The 14,093-nt window shown below is 41.7% G+C and overlaps 1 protein-coding gene across 4 annotated transcripts in view; it reads right to left on the bottom strand.

Annotated features, from left to right (window-relative positions):
* jag2b (jagged canonical Notch ligand 2b) overlaps positions 1 to 14,093 on the bottom strand; it is a 78,508-nt gene that overhangs the window by 53,173 nt on the left and 11,242 nt on the right. For all 4 annotated transcript variants that reach the window (XM_060917708.1, XM_060917709.1, XM_060917710.1 and 1 more), the window contains exon 3: positions 11,587 to 11,641. In XM_060917708.1, the coding sequence (XP_060773691.1) occupies positions 11,587 to 11,641 (55 nt within the window). The remainder of the gene's footprint in view (positions 1 to 11,586; positions 11,642 to 14,093) is intronic.

The raw sequence follows: 14,093 nt of genomic DNA, 5'->3' as shown, positions 1-14,093 counted from the left end.
ACTTTTTTTGTATTTTGATCTGTCGTTTTTGTTTGATATTTCAAAAGTATTGTATGAACATTTTGGCACAAAATTGATTCCATAAATCCCTGCCCAGCAATTTTTTGATGAGGGATATAATAAATATAGCACAGGCTAAATAAAGTAGTGGCAATTTGTTTTTTTAAATTAACAATTGGATGGAAAGCCCACTAAAGACTGTAGAGTGAAAGAATGATTGCAGATGAAAATCTATTGGGCAAGTATTAGTGTAAAAAAAAGTACAGAGTGTTGGGTGGCAGCCTTAAATAAGCCAACTATGAACTTCACAGGGGGTGGGTGGGGGGGTATTGACTTTGAAATTTGTTTCTATTGAAATATTTATCGCATTTCATACACTACAGCCATATGTGGCATTATTTATAGCGGCGTTATTAATGGAATGATTGTTTGGCCATAGAATGCGCCTTAAATGGTTCGGCTAAATAACGAATGTTTCCTGTCAAGAACTTAACAAAAGCTCATACTGCTGTCTGACATGCACATGAAATGCATGAGCGTGTCGCACTTCATTTCATTGTGCAAATCAGGAAACAAAAATCATGATTTTACTCATCCTACTGAAATTAATTTCTGCCGCTGCTGGTACAACACGCGACACGCTTCTGAACTTTTTTTTTTTTTTTTTAGACATGAGTATGACTTACATCAAGTGCAGCACATAGGCACTGATCAGAACCCTGACTGCACGTGAGGCCTCCCTTCCTGACATTAGTGCCTGACCTCCACAGCCACGTTTAAAAATATACTAGAAAGCCTGCTTTGAAGAGTGGAGGTTATTGTAACAGCAAAGGGGGACTAAATCAGGAATGGCATTTTCAACACTATATACGATGCACACACGGATACTATGTATACTGTAGGTCATATAGTGTACGTGAGGTCAGATTTTGCTGTTCGCTCCTCCAAACATGTTCATTTTCCAGTTCAGTATCACATTGGTTAGAAATCCAACGTAGCTAGTAGTAGAGACGGCAAAGGTTGGACGCAGCGCAGCTTAAAGACGCAGTTGCTACGGAGACTCTGTCTCAATACCAAGTTAAACGATGACGACCACAATGGTGTTGACTGAGGATTGAGAGAGAGTCGGCTCTTTGGAAGCTGATCTCTTTGAGCAGGCTGGACAGATCCAACTCAATTTACACAAATACAGGGTTAGTCAAAATTATGTTAACCATTAAAGGAGAACTGAAGGCAAATTTATCATCAAAATTCTCTCTCATTTTATTAAATATAGGAATGCATTTTGATAGCCATTTTGTCACTGCTATAGCAAGTTACGAGCAGGGCTTTGAACCGGTTCACATGGAACAGAAACGAAACCAGAAACTTTATTTTTTGTGTTCCGGAAAAGAAACGCTTATTAAAAATAAATGGTAACCGGTTAATACCGGTTTTTATTTCGTTCCTCAAAGTTTCCGTAGCCTACAAATAAAAAAGGTCATTCTTCTCCTGCGCAAGTTTCTATGACCCGCTGGGGTTCACTTCCTGTGTGACGTTCGCTGACTGAATGGAGAGAGCGGGAGGGTGGACTACTATCACGTCTCTACATCTTAAATAAGAGGTAAATATTGCAGTCTATCGTTACTCAAAAACACGATATCAATATATTTGTCCACGTTAATGAGAGGCTCGCGAACATTAAATGACGTTAACCTCTGTTAGCCTATCAATGCATAGGGCCTGACTAGCCTTTGGTAACACACTAAACGAATTATCTTTCATTTTTGGCACTTTTTCTGTTTGTGTAGATGGGAAGACATACTGAGAATCCAAATCGCCAACATTTGAAATAATAATTGTTTTGAATTATTTCTTGTCTTATTTAATGAAGGTTGTAATAGAATTAGCCTACAATTGGCTTAAGCTGGATGAGACCGAGACATAATTTTATAGCCATTTGTTAAACAGCTGACAGGGAACGTAATTAACCGTTCCGGGAACAAAATTTTTTGTTCTAACCGGTTCGGGAACGTCTATTTAATGGTGGAACCCAAAACCGGAAACGTTAAAATTCCGTTTCTGTTCGGAACGAACCAATAGGAAAAATTCTGGTTCAAAGCCCTGGTTACGAGTGTTTGAAAGCGATGGCCGTAAATGAGATTCGTTGAGACCTGAGCAAGACATCGTAGGACGGAAGTAAAACTTACAGTGGAAGTCAAAGTGACCGACATCTGCCAATGTTGTCAAAAAGACGCGCGTGCCCTCTTTCGAATGCTGATGTAATCAAGCCGGAAGTTGTGTTTGTCTTGATAGCAATCAGGAACGTTTGAAAAAAGTAGGCAGTAATCGTCATTTGAACTTGTTTTTGTGCAATATTTCGTTTGGAAAACACTTTTCAAAATGGCGGCATTGACACCTGGCTGACACTTCACGTTTCGAAGTCTTGCACAAGTCTCATGAAGATCGCACAGATAAGCGACGCCTGCCGTGGACCAAACGAACTAAATTCAACACGGCTAAAAAAACGAACAGGCCGATAAGTAGAATATTTAATTGCAATTAGTTGCCAATACGAGTCTTGATACAAGGTTACTAAAACCGAAAATGTAACTGAAGAACACGCTAATTAAGAAATAAAGCATGTTTAAAAATGACTTCAGATCTCCTTTAACTGGTAGAAGCCAATTATTCACAAAACGTACATCATATGTGCAAGGACGGTGAGACCGTTACAGGACGGTCTCAGCCTGTTCGCCATCGTGTTCAACCCACAAAAACCAGCGAGCAACGTTACCCTTTAAAGAATAATAAAAATAACCCATTAGTGTTCACGTAATTTTGACTAACCCTGTATTTTGCACAATTGAGGGTCATGTTAAAATTAAAAACAACAAAAACAAAACCCACAGGTGGATTTTTTTTCTTTCATGCCATCTTATCTTCAGCGTGGTTAAAGATGTGTTCTGGACAGCTGCATGAATGTCATGACAGGGAGGTTGGAGATATTAAGATGTAACCTCTGGTCCCTCCATGTCCTCACCCTCGTCAGGGAACCACTCAACTACTCAGCAGCTGCTGGAAAACAAATACGTCCGTAACTTCATTTGGAGGCACCTGCTTGGCGGCCATCTTAAGCGTACATTCTAACAACTCGCCCCGTGCAAAAAATAAATGAGGAAAAATAAAGAAAGTGAAACATGTCGAGCATGAAAGTCTGAACTGCTACAGCGTGGACTCGGTACCCATAGGGGACAGGCGTGCAGGCCCAGAACGAGTGTGACCATTCTCTCAAGTCTCTCCCATTGTCTTCATCCTCTGACTGGAGAGAAAAACAGGACATAATGACTTCACACTGCAGGAGAGGCGCGTGTTTGCATTTTCCAGAGGCCGGGATGTACAGTCATCCTACCGATCGCATCCGCACTTCAAAGGCCGCCCCCCTCTGCCAATACATTTCTTGCCAGCCGGCGTCCACCTTCTCTCACATAAGTTAAATTCTTTCGTTCAACCCCCTTCCTCCTGACAAGTCCTCAAGCGAGACAAAGGCGGTGGAATCAGCAGCCGGACGGACGAAAGAAAACAGGATACAGCTGTGGTCTGATCTCGCCCAGGTCCACTCCAGGGTCCCCATAAGCTGAAAGCCAGAAGAGAGGCCCTCAGAGTAACCTACACAACAAACAACCCAGAGTACTACAACTGAGCACACCTTGCAGGGTACCAACAGCCTCGACAACCCACAGAATCCAACCCATGGAGTCTGGAAGCTTTCTTTAACCACGAATGCACAACACACCTTTACATACCAAGCAGTATCTCACTTGTCTTTAGACAGCCACTGGAATACAGATAACTTACCTATACACCTGCATCTGTCCGTTTCAAGAAATTAATCCAGTTACATTTTGACGAGTTCTGTTTGCCGTTACAACACTTTCATTGCTGTGTGTACTACTCCAAATTCCACACGGGCTCGTAAATGATCAGGAAAACATCCGGAAACTCTATTGTTGCCCCTTTTGCCTTTCATCAGTGAAGAAATAACTCGCGGTCCACCTACCAGTTCTGCATTACATTCTACCAATGTCATACTAAATTAACAAAACAGCCGTTACATAGACTGGTACAGTACATGGCCAAAAGTTTCTGTACACGTGAACATCACAACCATATATGGGTCTTCCTCAAACTGTTGCCGCAAAGTTTGAAGCGCACAACTGTACAGGATATCTACACTGACAGTCAATGAAAATGTCCAGGTGACATTTATGAAAATAATTTTATTCATAAGCTATGAAATCATGTACTAGAAGCTTACAGATCAATATACTGACATTTAACTCGAGATGAATAAACAAAACAAACAAACAAAAAAAAAATCACAATTGTTGTGAGCTTTGATAATGTACAGTCCGAACAAAATGGATACCCTGTAATTGGAAAGTTGCAGCTTCAGTACCGAGTACTGTCCCCACCAACAGCAATACAAGCCGTCAGTCTGCGACGCATACTGCGTATCAAACGGCGAATCCTGTCTTGTGGAATGGCCTGCCACTCCTCTTGAATGGCCTGCCACTCCTCTTGAAGAGCCTGGATCAGTTGACCTCTGTTCATGGGACGAGGAACACGGTTCTGGATCTGAACACCAAGGTGATCCCATAAATGCTCAATGGGATTGAGATCAGGTGAATACGCAGGCCATGGCAGGGTTTGGACATTCTGACCTTCCAGGAACCCTCTGGTGACACGGGCAGCATGCGGACGTGCATCTGTCATCTGGATTTAACCGTGGCATCTTGGACATAAGGAATACAAAAGTCGGCTTTTTCATGGCCTTAATAAAGGCTATCCAACCCATCCTTTCAACCGTGTACAAATTTTTGTTTTTCTCCAAAACAGCACTGAGCTGATTCCTAAAGACCACTCCCTGAAGACTATTGAAAAAAATGTTTGGATTGAGGAGAACTCATTAATGACTTCTGTGCACGCTATTCAATAGAAACATCTCAAAACAAACATTTCCCCAACTCCGTATTGCATAATATGTTGAATTATTGACCTGGACTTTTTCATTGACTGCCAGTGTAGTTCCTTCAGTGGAACTAAGGAGTGCAAATCTGTTCCAGCCCCTGTGCACAAAGTGCAGTCCATGAATACATGGTTTTCCAAGGTTGTAGTGGAAAAACTCGAGTGCCCTGACCTCAACCCCACTGAACGCCTTTAGGATGAACTAGAACGCCTAGGCCTCCTCGCCCAACACCAGTGCCTGACCTCACGAATGCTATTGATCACAAATCCCCACAGCCATGTTCTAAAATCTAGTGGAAAGCATTCACAGAAGAGTGGAGGTTATAACAGCAAATGGGAACTAAATTTGGAATAAGATGCTCAATAACACATCCGGGTGTGATGGAAAAATTTTTTTGGTCAGATCAGGCAATCATTAAAACTAGACGGCCTTTCGATTTCAGAAAAATCGGTGAAATTTAGTTCCCTCAGAAATTTGGTCACTGTGATACATGATCATTTTTGTAACGTCTCGCAAAACATCCGGCCATTCCATGGCTGGGAAGTTATTTAATTTGAGGGGATTCCAGCAAATAATGTGCATGAAATCGCTCGCTTCGCACAGTCAAGCAGACAGAGGAAGTCCGTGTGCGCATGCGCAGATTTACCTTCTTTTGGGTTTTATGGCAGCTGGCATCCACAGTGTTGCATTACTGCCATCTACAGGTTTGCCTTGACTGTGCACTGACAGTTCTATCATTCTGTCACTAAACGAACAGCTGATCACACAGAGGTGCTCGCTGACCGCCGATATTTATTAGTTTGGTCCTGCGTTTCCTTTCCTTCGCAACATCACGTCGTTTCTTCTCGCTTTCTGTTACTGTAGTTGGTCTTTCACATTTCATTCGCACACCCGCGTCTTCCATTTTTCTCTCCGGTTTCAAATTTGTATCCCACAATGCCTTGCGTGAACAGGGAAAGCCCACCACGTGATGCATGATGTTGTACCTTGAATTGGGTCAAGGTGAAGCAGGAAAAAAAAAAAAATAGCGGAGAATTTAGGGCCATGTGGCTCTAAATTCATTAATTGTGCTATAAAAAAAAATAAAATAAAAAATAAAAATTGGAAGTCTGTGATTCGAATTCAGTAGCTTTCGGTCCACTAAACAAAAATAATTAAGGTGTCAGGGAAAATTCTTTTTATGACCTATGCTTGAAAAATCCGAAAGGCAGTCTACCTTTAAGATCGAGATTCTTATTTACAGTGGTGGACTGGCACAAGCAAAAAAATATATATATATATTGCGACAAAATGTGGAACAGACCAAACAAAGGCAACCCCGTAAAGGATACGAACTGAAGCGCTTATTTAAGGGGGGGAAGGAAAGGAATAAAATAAAATGGGTAAATGCATCAGTACAAAATAGAATTCAACAGAAATGGCGATGAATTTCTCCAGTTTTAATATTTAGCAATTGGAAAAATCTCTCTCAGGTCGACTCCTTCAACGCGCCTTGTACTAGATAAACATTATCCCAAAGGCCAGTGATACACTGCTAACAAGTGCCTTAGTTGACCGGCATGTTCATTACGTAATCATGTAATTTCACTTAATTTGGGGTCGATTTAAAGTTGGCGTTTGAAATAAAATAAAAGTCCGGCGTGTAAATGGAACAAGATGGGACAAAAATTGTGTTTGCCATAAATGAGTCATATACGCTTATTAAACAACGAAAAAGAAACTTCAACAGAACGGGAGGAGTTTGAAAAGTAGACAGCACTTGCACGCTACTGCGTTTCACATAGCCGTCAGCATCACACCTAGAATAAGGTACACCTACGGTTGAGGTGAGCTCACTGATCAATATAATTATAATAAATCGATAAGATTAGCTCGATCCCTACAGTACGGTTTCAGTTTATTCTGTCGTGTTTTAATGATGAAGCCAGTTTATGATTTCCATGTTGATTTAATTACAAGAGAAGGAATACTTTGAGAGTGTTGAGGATGATGTAGCACATGAATTCCTCATGGCTTGACAATCTCATTCTTGCACTGTAACCAGAAACTGGAACAGTAACGTGATCAGACTCCGTGAGCTTCAGTGACTTCGACTACGTGGACCAAATTTTCCTTCTGAAAAACTCCTCAAACTGCCAACACTGATATTCTTCGTAAATTTTCTGGAGGTTGTCGTAGATGCATATCAAGAGTGGAAAGGTTCACAACCCCTGGTGTGTGTGTACAATCACTTAAACCGGATCTGCATACTGTTCTGCCGACATGTGGTTTCTTATCTTTAAGAAACGGAACTAATTAGCAGAAGTAAATGGACTAAATTTTGTATTTATATTTTTATAGCTTTGATGATCTTAAAAACACTTCCTCGAAAGAAGTTAACACTTATACCAAAATTGTGCCATCCCACTCCCACCCACACTGCTCTACTCATAGGACCTACAGTACAGCTCACAGGAAGATTACTGTTTATGAATCATCTTAAAAAAAAAAAAAAAGAGGATTTCTCACAGGTTTTTGTTCACAACAAATTTCCCTCCTGGCAACCCTCCTTCAGCTGTTACGAAACAAGTCCCGAGTATTTTTTTTTTAAAAAGCATGTGATGGACAGCTCCGTTTTCAGCTGCGACATCACTTCCTGAACTGTAACACATCCAACCTGACCTCAAAATGGACTTTTTTTTTTTAAACCGTGTTACTTATTGTTTGTTACTCGTTCATTATTCATCAGCATTAATGACTAAACATCTTATTCTGTAATCATGCATTTAAACGGAACTGAAATATATATAGCAGGGGTACTCAAATAGAAATGAGGGGCCACATTTTTTTTTTCCCATTTACTCAAAGGGCCAATTTATTGAGAATGTGTATGATACATGCCATAATAATGTAACGCATTTATTTTAACATTTCCTTGTCATTGAACACAACAGTATTAGGGCCTACCTAAAATAAAAATATATTTTTCATTTGGGCATAAATAACTGAATAAAATAAATAAAACAAATAAATAACTGAATAAAACATTACCCTGTTAATAATCCAAAACAAATACCCTTCAAGCTGCCCATTTTCTGTGCTTTGGTTAACAAACTCAAGAACTAACTCACACTCTCAATATTGCTTAATGGGAGAAATGGCCTCGTGTGTCTTTGGCCAATGTTTGGAACCTTGGTTTGAATGGTGTGATAGCCAGGGAGACACACTGATGTGCATGTTCATTAGTGAGCCGGTTGCGGTATTAGTTTTTGACAATGTTCATGGTGGAGAACGCGGCTTCACAACGGTATGTAAAGAACGCAAACCTTTTTGTCCATTCTGGTTGGAATTGGCGGTTCTCGCTGTCCAGTTTTCTTTTTGGTGCAAACTTCGAGCATGCCATTGTGGCTACAGCCGACAAACTGACTATCTGGAGTTTTGTGAAGGCTTAGATTAGCCTTGCTATTTGTTTATCGTTGCCATGGAGGCAATCCTCACATCTCGTCGCAGCGCGAGGGGCGCTCTTTCAAAATAAGAGCGGACAGCACGATTGAAAAAAAAAAAAAAAAACGAATTTAAAAAAAAAAAAAAAAAAACACCCCACACACAGAACAGCTCGCGGGCCAGAAATAGACCCCCCGGGGGCCTAAAATGGCCCGGGGGCCGCTATTTGAGTATGGGGGATATATAGCCATGAATGTACTGGTGGTGGTGGGGAAATACTATTAACCAATCATATGTTAACTCTAGGGCGGCACGGTGGTGTAGTGGTTAGCACTGTCGCCTCACAGTAAGAAGGTCCTGGGTTCGAGCCCCGGGGCCGGCGAGGGCCTTTCTGTGTGGAGTTTGCATGTTCTCCCCGTGTCCGCGTGGGTTTCCTCCGGGTGCTCCGGTTTCCCCCACAGTCCAAAGACATGCAGGTTAGGTTAACTGGTGACTCTAAATTGACCGTAGGTGTGAATGTGAGTGTGAATGGTTGTCTGTGTCTATGTGTCAGCCCTGTGATGACCTGGCGACTTGTCCAGGGTGTACCCCGCCTTTCGCCCGTAGTCAGCTGGGATAGGCTCCAGCTTGCCTGCGACCCTGTAGAAGGATAAAGCGGCTAGAGATAATGAGATGAGATGTTAACTCTACATCTAACCATATCATATGTGCTGTGTCTGAAATCACTCACTCATTCACTACTCCCTATCTAGGGAATTCTATACAGAGGATTATATCGTGAGCTCATTGGGAAAATGAAAAAACACTTTCGGACACCACTCCGCCACGCCGTTATTTACGTCATTACTGTCACACAATTAAAACGTACCAGATCAGTCGGCTGGTAGGTTTTCAAAATAATAAATACATGGATGTGTTTCTGTAATAAATCCATATTCTACTGAGCGTATTTCCCACATTACAATAAATACAAAGTACTTTGTGTCTGCTGTATTTTTCAGTTCTTTTAAAATCAAGGCTGAATACTTTCTTCTTCGCCGCTGCCTTTTATTAAATCAAATTCGAGGCTTTTGATTCATTCCTCGCTCTGCACTGTAACTTATTCTTCTATTTTATCTGTCTTAGTCTATTTTAGCTTTTTTCTATTCGCTTACTATTTTTAATTGTACTTGAAATGTCCATTTACACACATTTTTTTCACGGTGTATTGCAAGATATTAGGAGTCTACTCCAGTCCAGGGTGTAATAATTCTCACTATACACTTGGACAGCACTACAAAATGGAGAACTCACTACAGTGGTGCTTGAAAGTTTGTGAACCCTTTAGAATTTTCTATATTTCTGCATAAATATGACCGAAAACATCATCAGATTTTCACACAAGTCCTAAAAGTAGATAAAGAGAACCCAGTTAAACAAATGAGACAAAAAAATATTATACTTGGTGATTTATTTATTGAGGAAAATGACCCAATATTACATATCTGTGAGTGGCAAAAGTATGTGAAACTTTGCTTTCAGTATCTGGTGTGACCCCCTTGTGCAGCAATAACTGCAACAGTTACGGAAACGTTTGGTTGATCAGTCCTGCACACCGGCTTGGAGGAATTTTAGCCCGTTCCTCCGTACAGAACAGCTTCAACTCTGAGATGTTGGTGGGTTTCCTCATATGAACTGCTCGCTTCAGGTCCTTCCACAATATTTTGATTGGATTAAGGTCAGGACTTTGACTTGGCCATTCCAAAACATTAACTTTATTCTTCTTTAACCATTCTTTGGTAGAACGACTTGTGTGCTTAAGGTCATTGTCTTGCTGCATGACCCACCTTCTCTTGAGATTCAGTTCATGTGCAGATGTCCTGACACTTTCCTTTAGAATTCGCTGGTATAATTCAGAATTCATTGTTCCATCAATGATGGCAAGCCGTCCTGGCCCACATGCAGCAAAACAGGCCCAAACCATGATACTACCACCACCATGTTTCACAGATGGGATAAGGTTCTTATGCTGGAATGCAGCATTTTCCTTTCTCTAAACATAATGCTTCTCATTTAAACCAAAAAGTTCTATTTTGGTCTCATCCATCCACAAAACTTTTTTCCAATAGCCTTCTAGCTTGTCCATATGAGCTTTAGCAAACTGCAGATGAGCAGCAATGTTCTTTTTGGAGAGCAGTGGCTTTCTCCTTGCAACCCTGCCATGCACACCATTGTTGTTCAGTGTTCTCCTGATGGTGGACTCATGAACATTAACATTAGCCAATGTGAGAGAAGCCTTCAGTTGCTTAGAAGTTACTCTGGGGTCCTTTGTGACCTCACCAACTATTACACGCCTTGCTCTTGGAGTGATCTTTGTTGGTCGACCACTCCTGTGGAGGATAACAATGGTCTTGAATTTCCTCCATTTGTACACAATCTGTCTGACTGTGGATTGGTGGAGTCCAAACTCTTTAGAGATGGTTTTGTAACCTTTTCCAGCCTGATGAGCATCAACAACGCTTTTCCTGAGGTCCTCAGAAATCTCCTTTGTTCGTGCCATGATACACTTCCACAAACATGTGTTGTGAAGATCAGACTTTGATAGATCCCTGTTCTTTAAATAAAACAGGGTGCCCACTCACACCTGATTGTCATCCCATTGATTGAAAACACCTGACTCTAATTTCACCTTCAAATTAACTGCTAATCCTAGAGGTTCACATACTTTTGCCACTCACAGATATGTAATATCGGATCATTTTCCTCAATAAATAAATGACCAAGTATAATATTTTTTTGTCTCATTTGTTTAACTGGGTTCTCTTTATCTACTTTTAGGACTTGTGTGAAAATCTGATGATGTTTTCGGTCATATTTATGCAGAAATATAGAACATTCTAAAGGGTTCACAAACTTTCAGGCACCACTGTATATGGTGGGTGATTTCAGACATAGCAATTATCATTTATGACTTTATGCTCATTTTAAAAACTCTGCTGTTTCATTCAAAATGCGTCATCTTGCGCAGAACTGGAAACACCCCCCCACACACACACGACCATCAAGGCTAGCACCAAATAACACCAGCCTAAACCCAAAATTACAATCCAACTGATTACAATTTCCTTTTTCTTGTTCTTATATTGCAGGAACTAGCATGTGTTATGTGTACTCACCGTTTTGCGTGGTATTGTCCCAGTCCCAGGCATCCACAACGAGTGTGTAGGATCGCTGTAGAGGAGGAGAAAAAACAAACAACGAAAAAACATACAGTCAGCATAAGGCATGTACAAGAGACATTACAGAAAGTGAAGGCTTTGCAACACCAGTAATGGGGCAGGAATAAGGGTCAAGTCCCAAATGTATCCACAGCAGCAGAGAGGGAGATTACACCCACTATTCCTCTTATAGCAGGAAGGCAAGATTAATAAGAAAGGGGTCAGGTTGCAGAGAGCGAGTGCACGAGCGAACGAGCTCAGAAGCCGAGACATACCATCACACTAACCCTACGCAATGAAACGTTAAGAATCTGAGAATCAATTAAAAGAATTTGAGTATACATTTTATTCTGTGATAGTGTTTCAATATACCTTCAGAAAACGTACATAGTTCTAACCTATGGGAATTTCACTGACCCACACACCAACAGTAAACACCATCATGCTAACAGGCACTTGAACTATGAGCTATTGGCCTCATATAGTCAAAAGTCAAAGTCCTTCCTGCACCATACATGGCGCGTTTGGCGGAGCCAATCTCAGAGTCGTAGCCCTCGTAGCCTATATTACATAGCTAGGCTTACAGTGGGGGGGATAGCCCTCTGGTAACCACAAGAGTTTGACTCCCCACTCGCATCTGTATTGCAGCATGCCTTGCCAGATGGCAGTAGGCACCATTTTACGATGGTCTTTGGTATGACCCGACCGTAAGTAGAACTTGCGATCTCCCGCTCGAGAGGTGGACACGCTAACCACTAGGCCACTCGCCGATTAGTGACCGAAATCAAAAAGTCCAAAACCCAATTCATATACATTCAGCCCCACGCTGAACTTCAATCTAGACGGCCTTTCGATTTCAGAAAATTGGTGAAATTTAGTTCCCTCTGAAATTTGGTCATTGTGATATGTTTATTTCTGTAATCTCTCACAAAACAGCAGGCCATTCTGTGGCTGGGAAGTTATTTAATTTGAGGGGATTCCTGAGCAAATAACCCGCATGAAAAATCGCTCGCTTCACGCAGTCAAGCAGACCGAGGAAGTCCGTGTGCGCATGCGCAGGTTTACCTTGATCGTGCACGGAGAGTTACACCATTTTGTCGCTAAATGAACAGCTGATCACACCGAGGTGCTCGCTGACCGCCAATATTTATTAGTTTGGTCCTGCGTTTCCTTTCCTTCGCAACATAACGTCTTTTCTTCTCGCTTTCCGTTACTGTAGCCGGTCTTTCACGTTTCATTCGCACGCTCACGTCCTCCATTTTTCTCTCCCGTTTCAAATTTGTATCCCACAATGCCTTGCACGGACAAGGAAAGCCCACCACGTGATGCATGACGTAGTATCTTGAATCGGGTCATGGTGAAGCAGGAAAAAAAAATAGCGGAGAATTTAGGGCCATGTGGCTCCAAATTCATTAATTGTGCCATTTTAAAATAAACTCATAAAATTGGAAGTCTGCAATTCGAATTCAGTAGCTGTTGGTCCACTAAACAAAAATAATTGGGTGTCGGGGAAAATTATTTTCATGACCTAAACTTGAAAAATCTGAAAGGCAGTCTACCTTTAAGGTTCCTTTGACTTCATGTGCAATGAGATAATCTCCAAAGTTTTCGTGTTCTCCTTGGAAACAGTATTCAAAGGACTCAAGCGTCAAATGGAACTAACCCCCACATAACCAAATGAGACAGTGGCGCTGGCAAAGTGCACCTGTCTGAAAGGATGCCGCAAACAGAAGCTGAATCACGCTGCCTTGCTCTTTAATCAAGCCATTGAGTGCCTGCTGCAGCTTTGATGGCTCACCTCCACATGACCAAAACAGCTGCTTCACGACCGACAACTCCAGTCAATAGCTTAGAAAGAAAACATGTCCTGTACACAGATGGTGTCTGAGATTAGGATTAACAAATGCATGCATTGGTATGAAGAATCAGTATTTTAGATGCGTCAAGAATAACACGATTGTTTGGGTTGACACACTTCGTTTGAATGTGGGATGGGAGGAGCCTTGAGATATGGAGGCAATCAGTATGGTGGACCACACTTGCTGGATGATCCGGACGATGCAGGATAAGATTAACAGCATCAACACGCGTTTGTCTAGGTCAGAATGGCAAGGTGGTGGGGGCAGGGCATGTCATGTCGACTCCACAGATCCTTGCTGATCTGCATTATTGATTATTTGACACCGATGTGGACCATCTTGTAAGGCTTCTGACCTTCCCGCCCATCCCCAAGAACGTATTTGCAAGATTTCCTTGTCTGAAAACAATTAAAATGATATCAGGAAGGGACTATCTGGAAAAGTGGGAAAGTCATGCTGAATTGGTGCGAGTGGTGCCTGGGACAGTCCTGTTCCCACACACTCGGTCCCTGATTAGCTGGATTATGTGACAGCTGCCCCCAAACGACTGGATGAGGATAAAGGGAATGGGGGAGGTGACCATTCAACAAAGGCTTCTATCCAAAA

This window comes from Neoarius graeffei, chromosome 3, assembly GCF_027579695.1.
Source record: "Neoarius graeffei isolate fNeoGra1 chromosome 3, fNeoGra1.pri, whole genome shotgun sequence".
Taxonomy (NCBI): Eukaryota; Metazoa; Chordata; class Actinopteri; order Siluriformes; family Ariidae; genus Neoarius; species Neoarius graeffei.
Note: the sequence above shows the minus strand (reverse complement) of the source record. Positions and strands in the feature narration are given on the sequence as shown.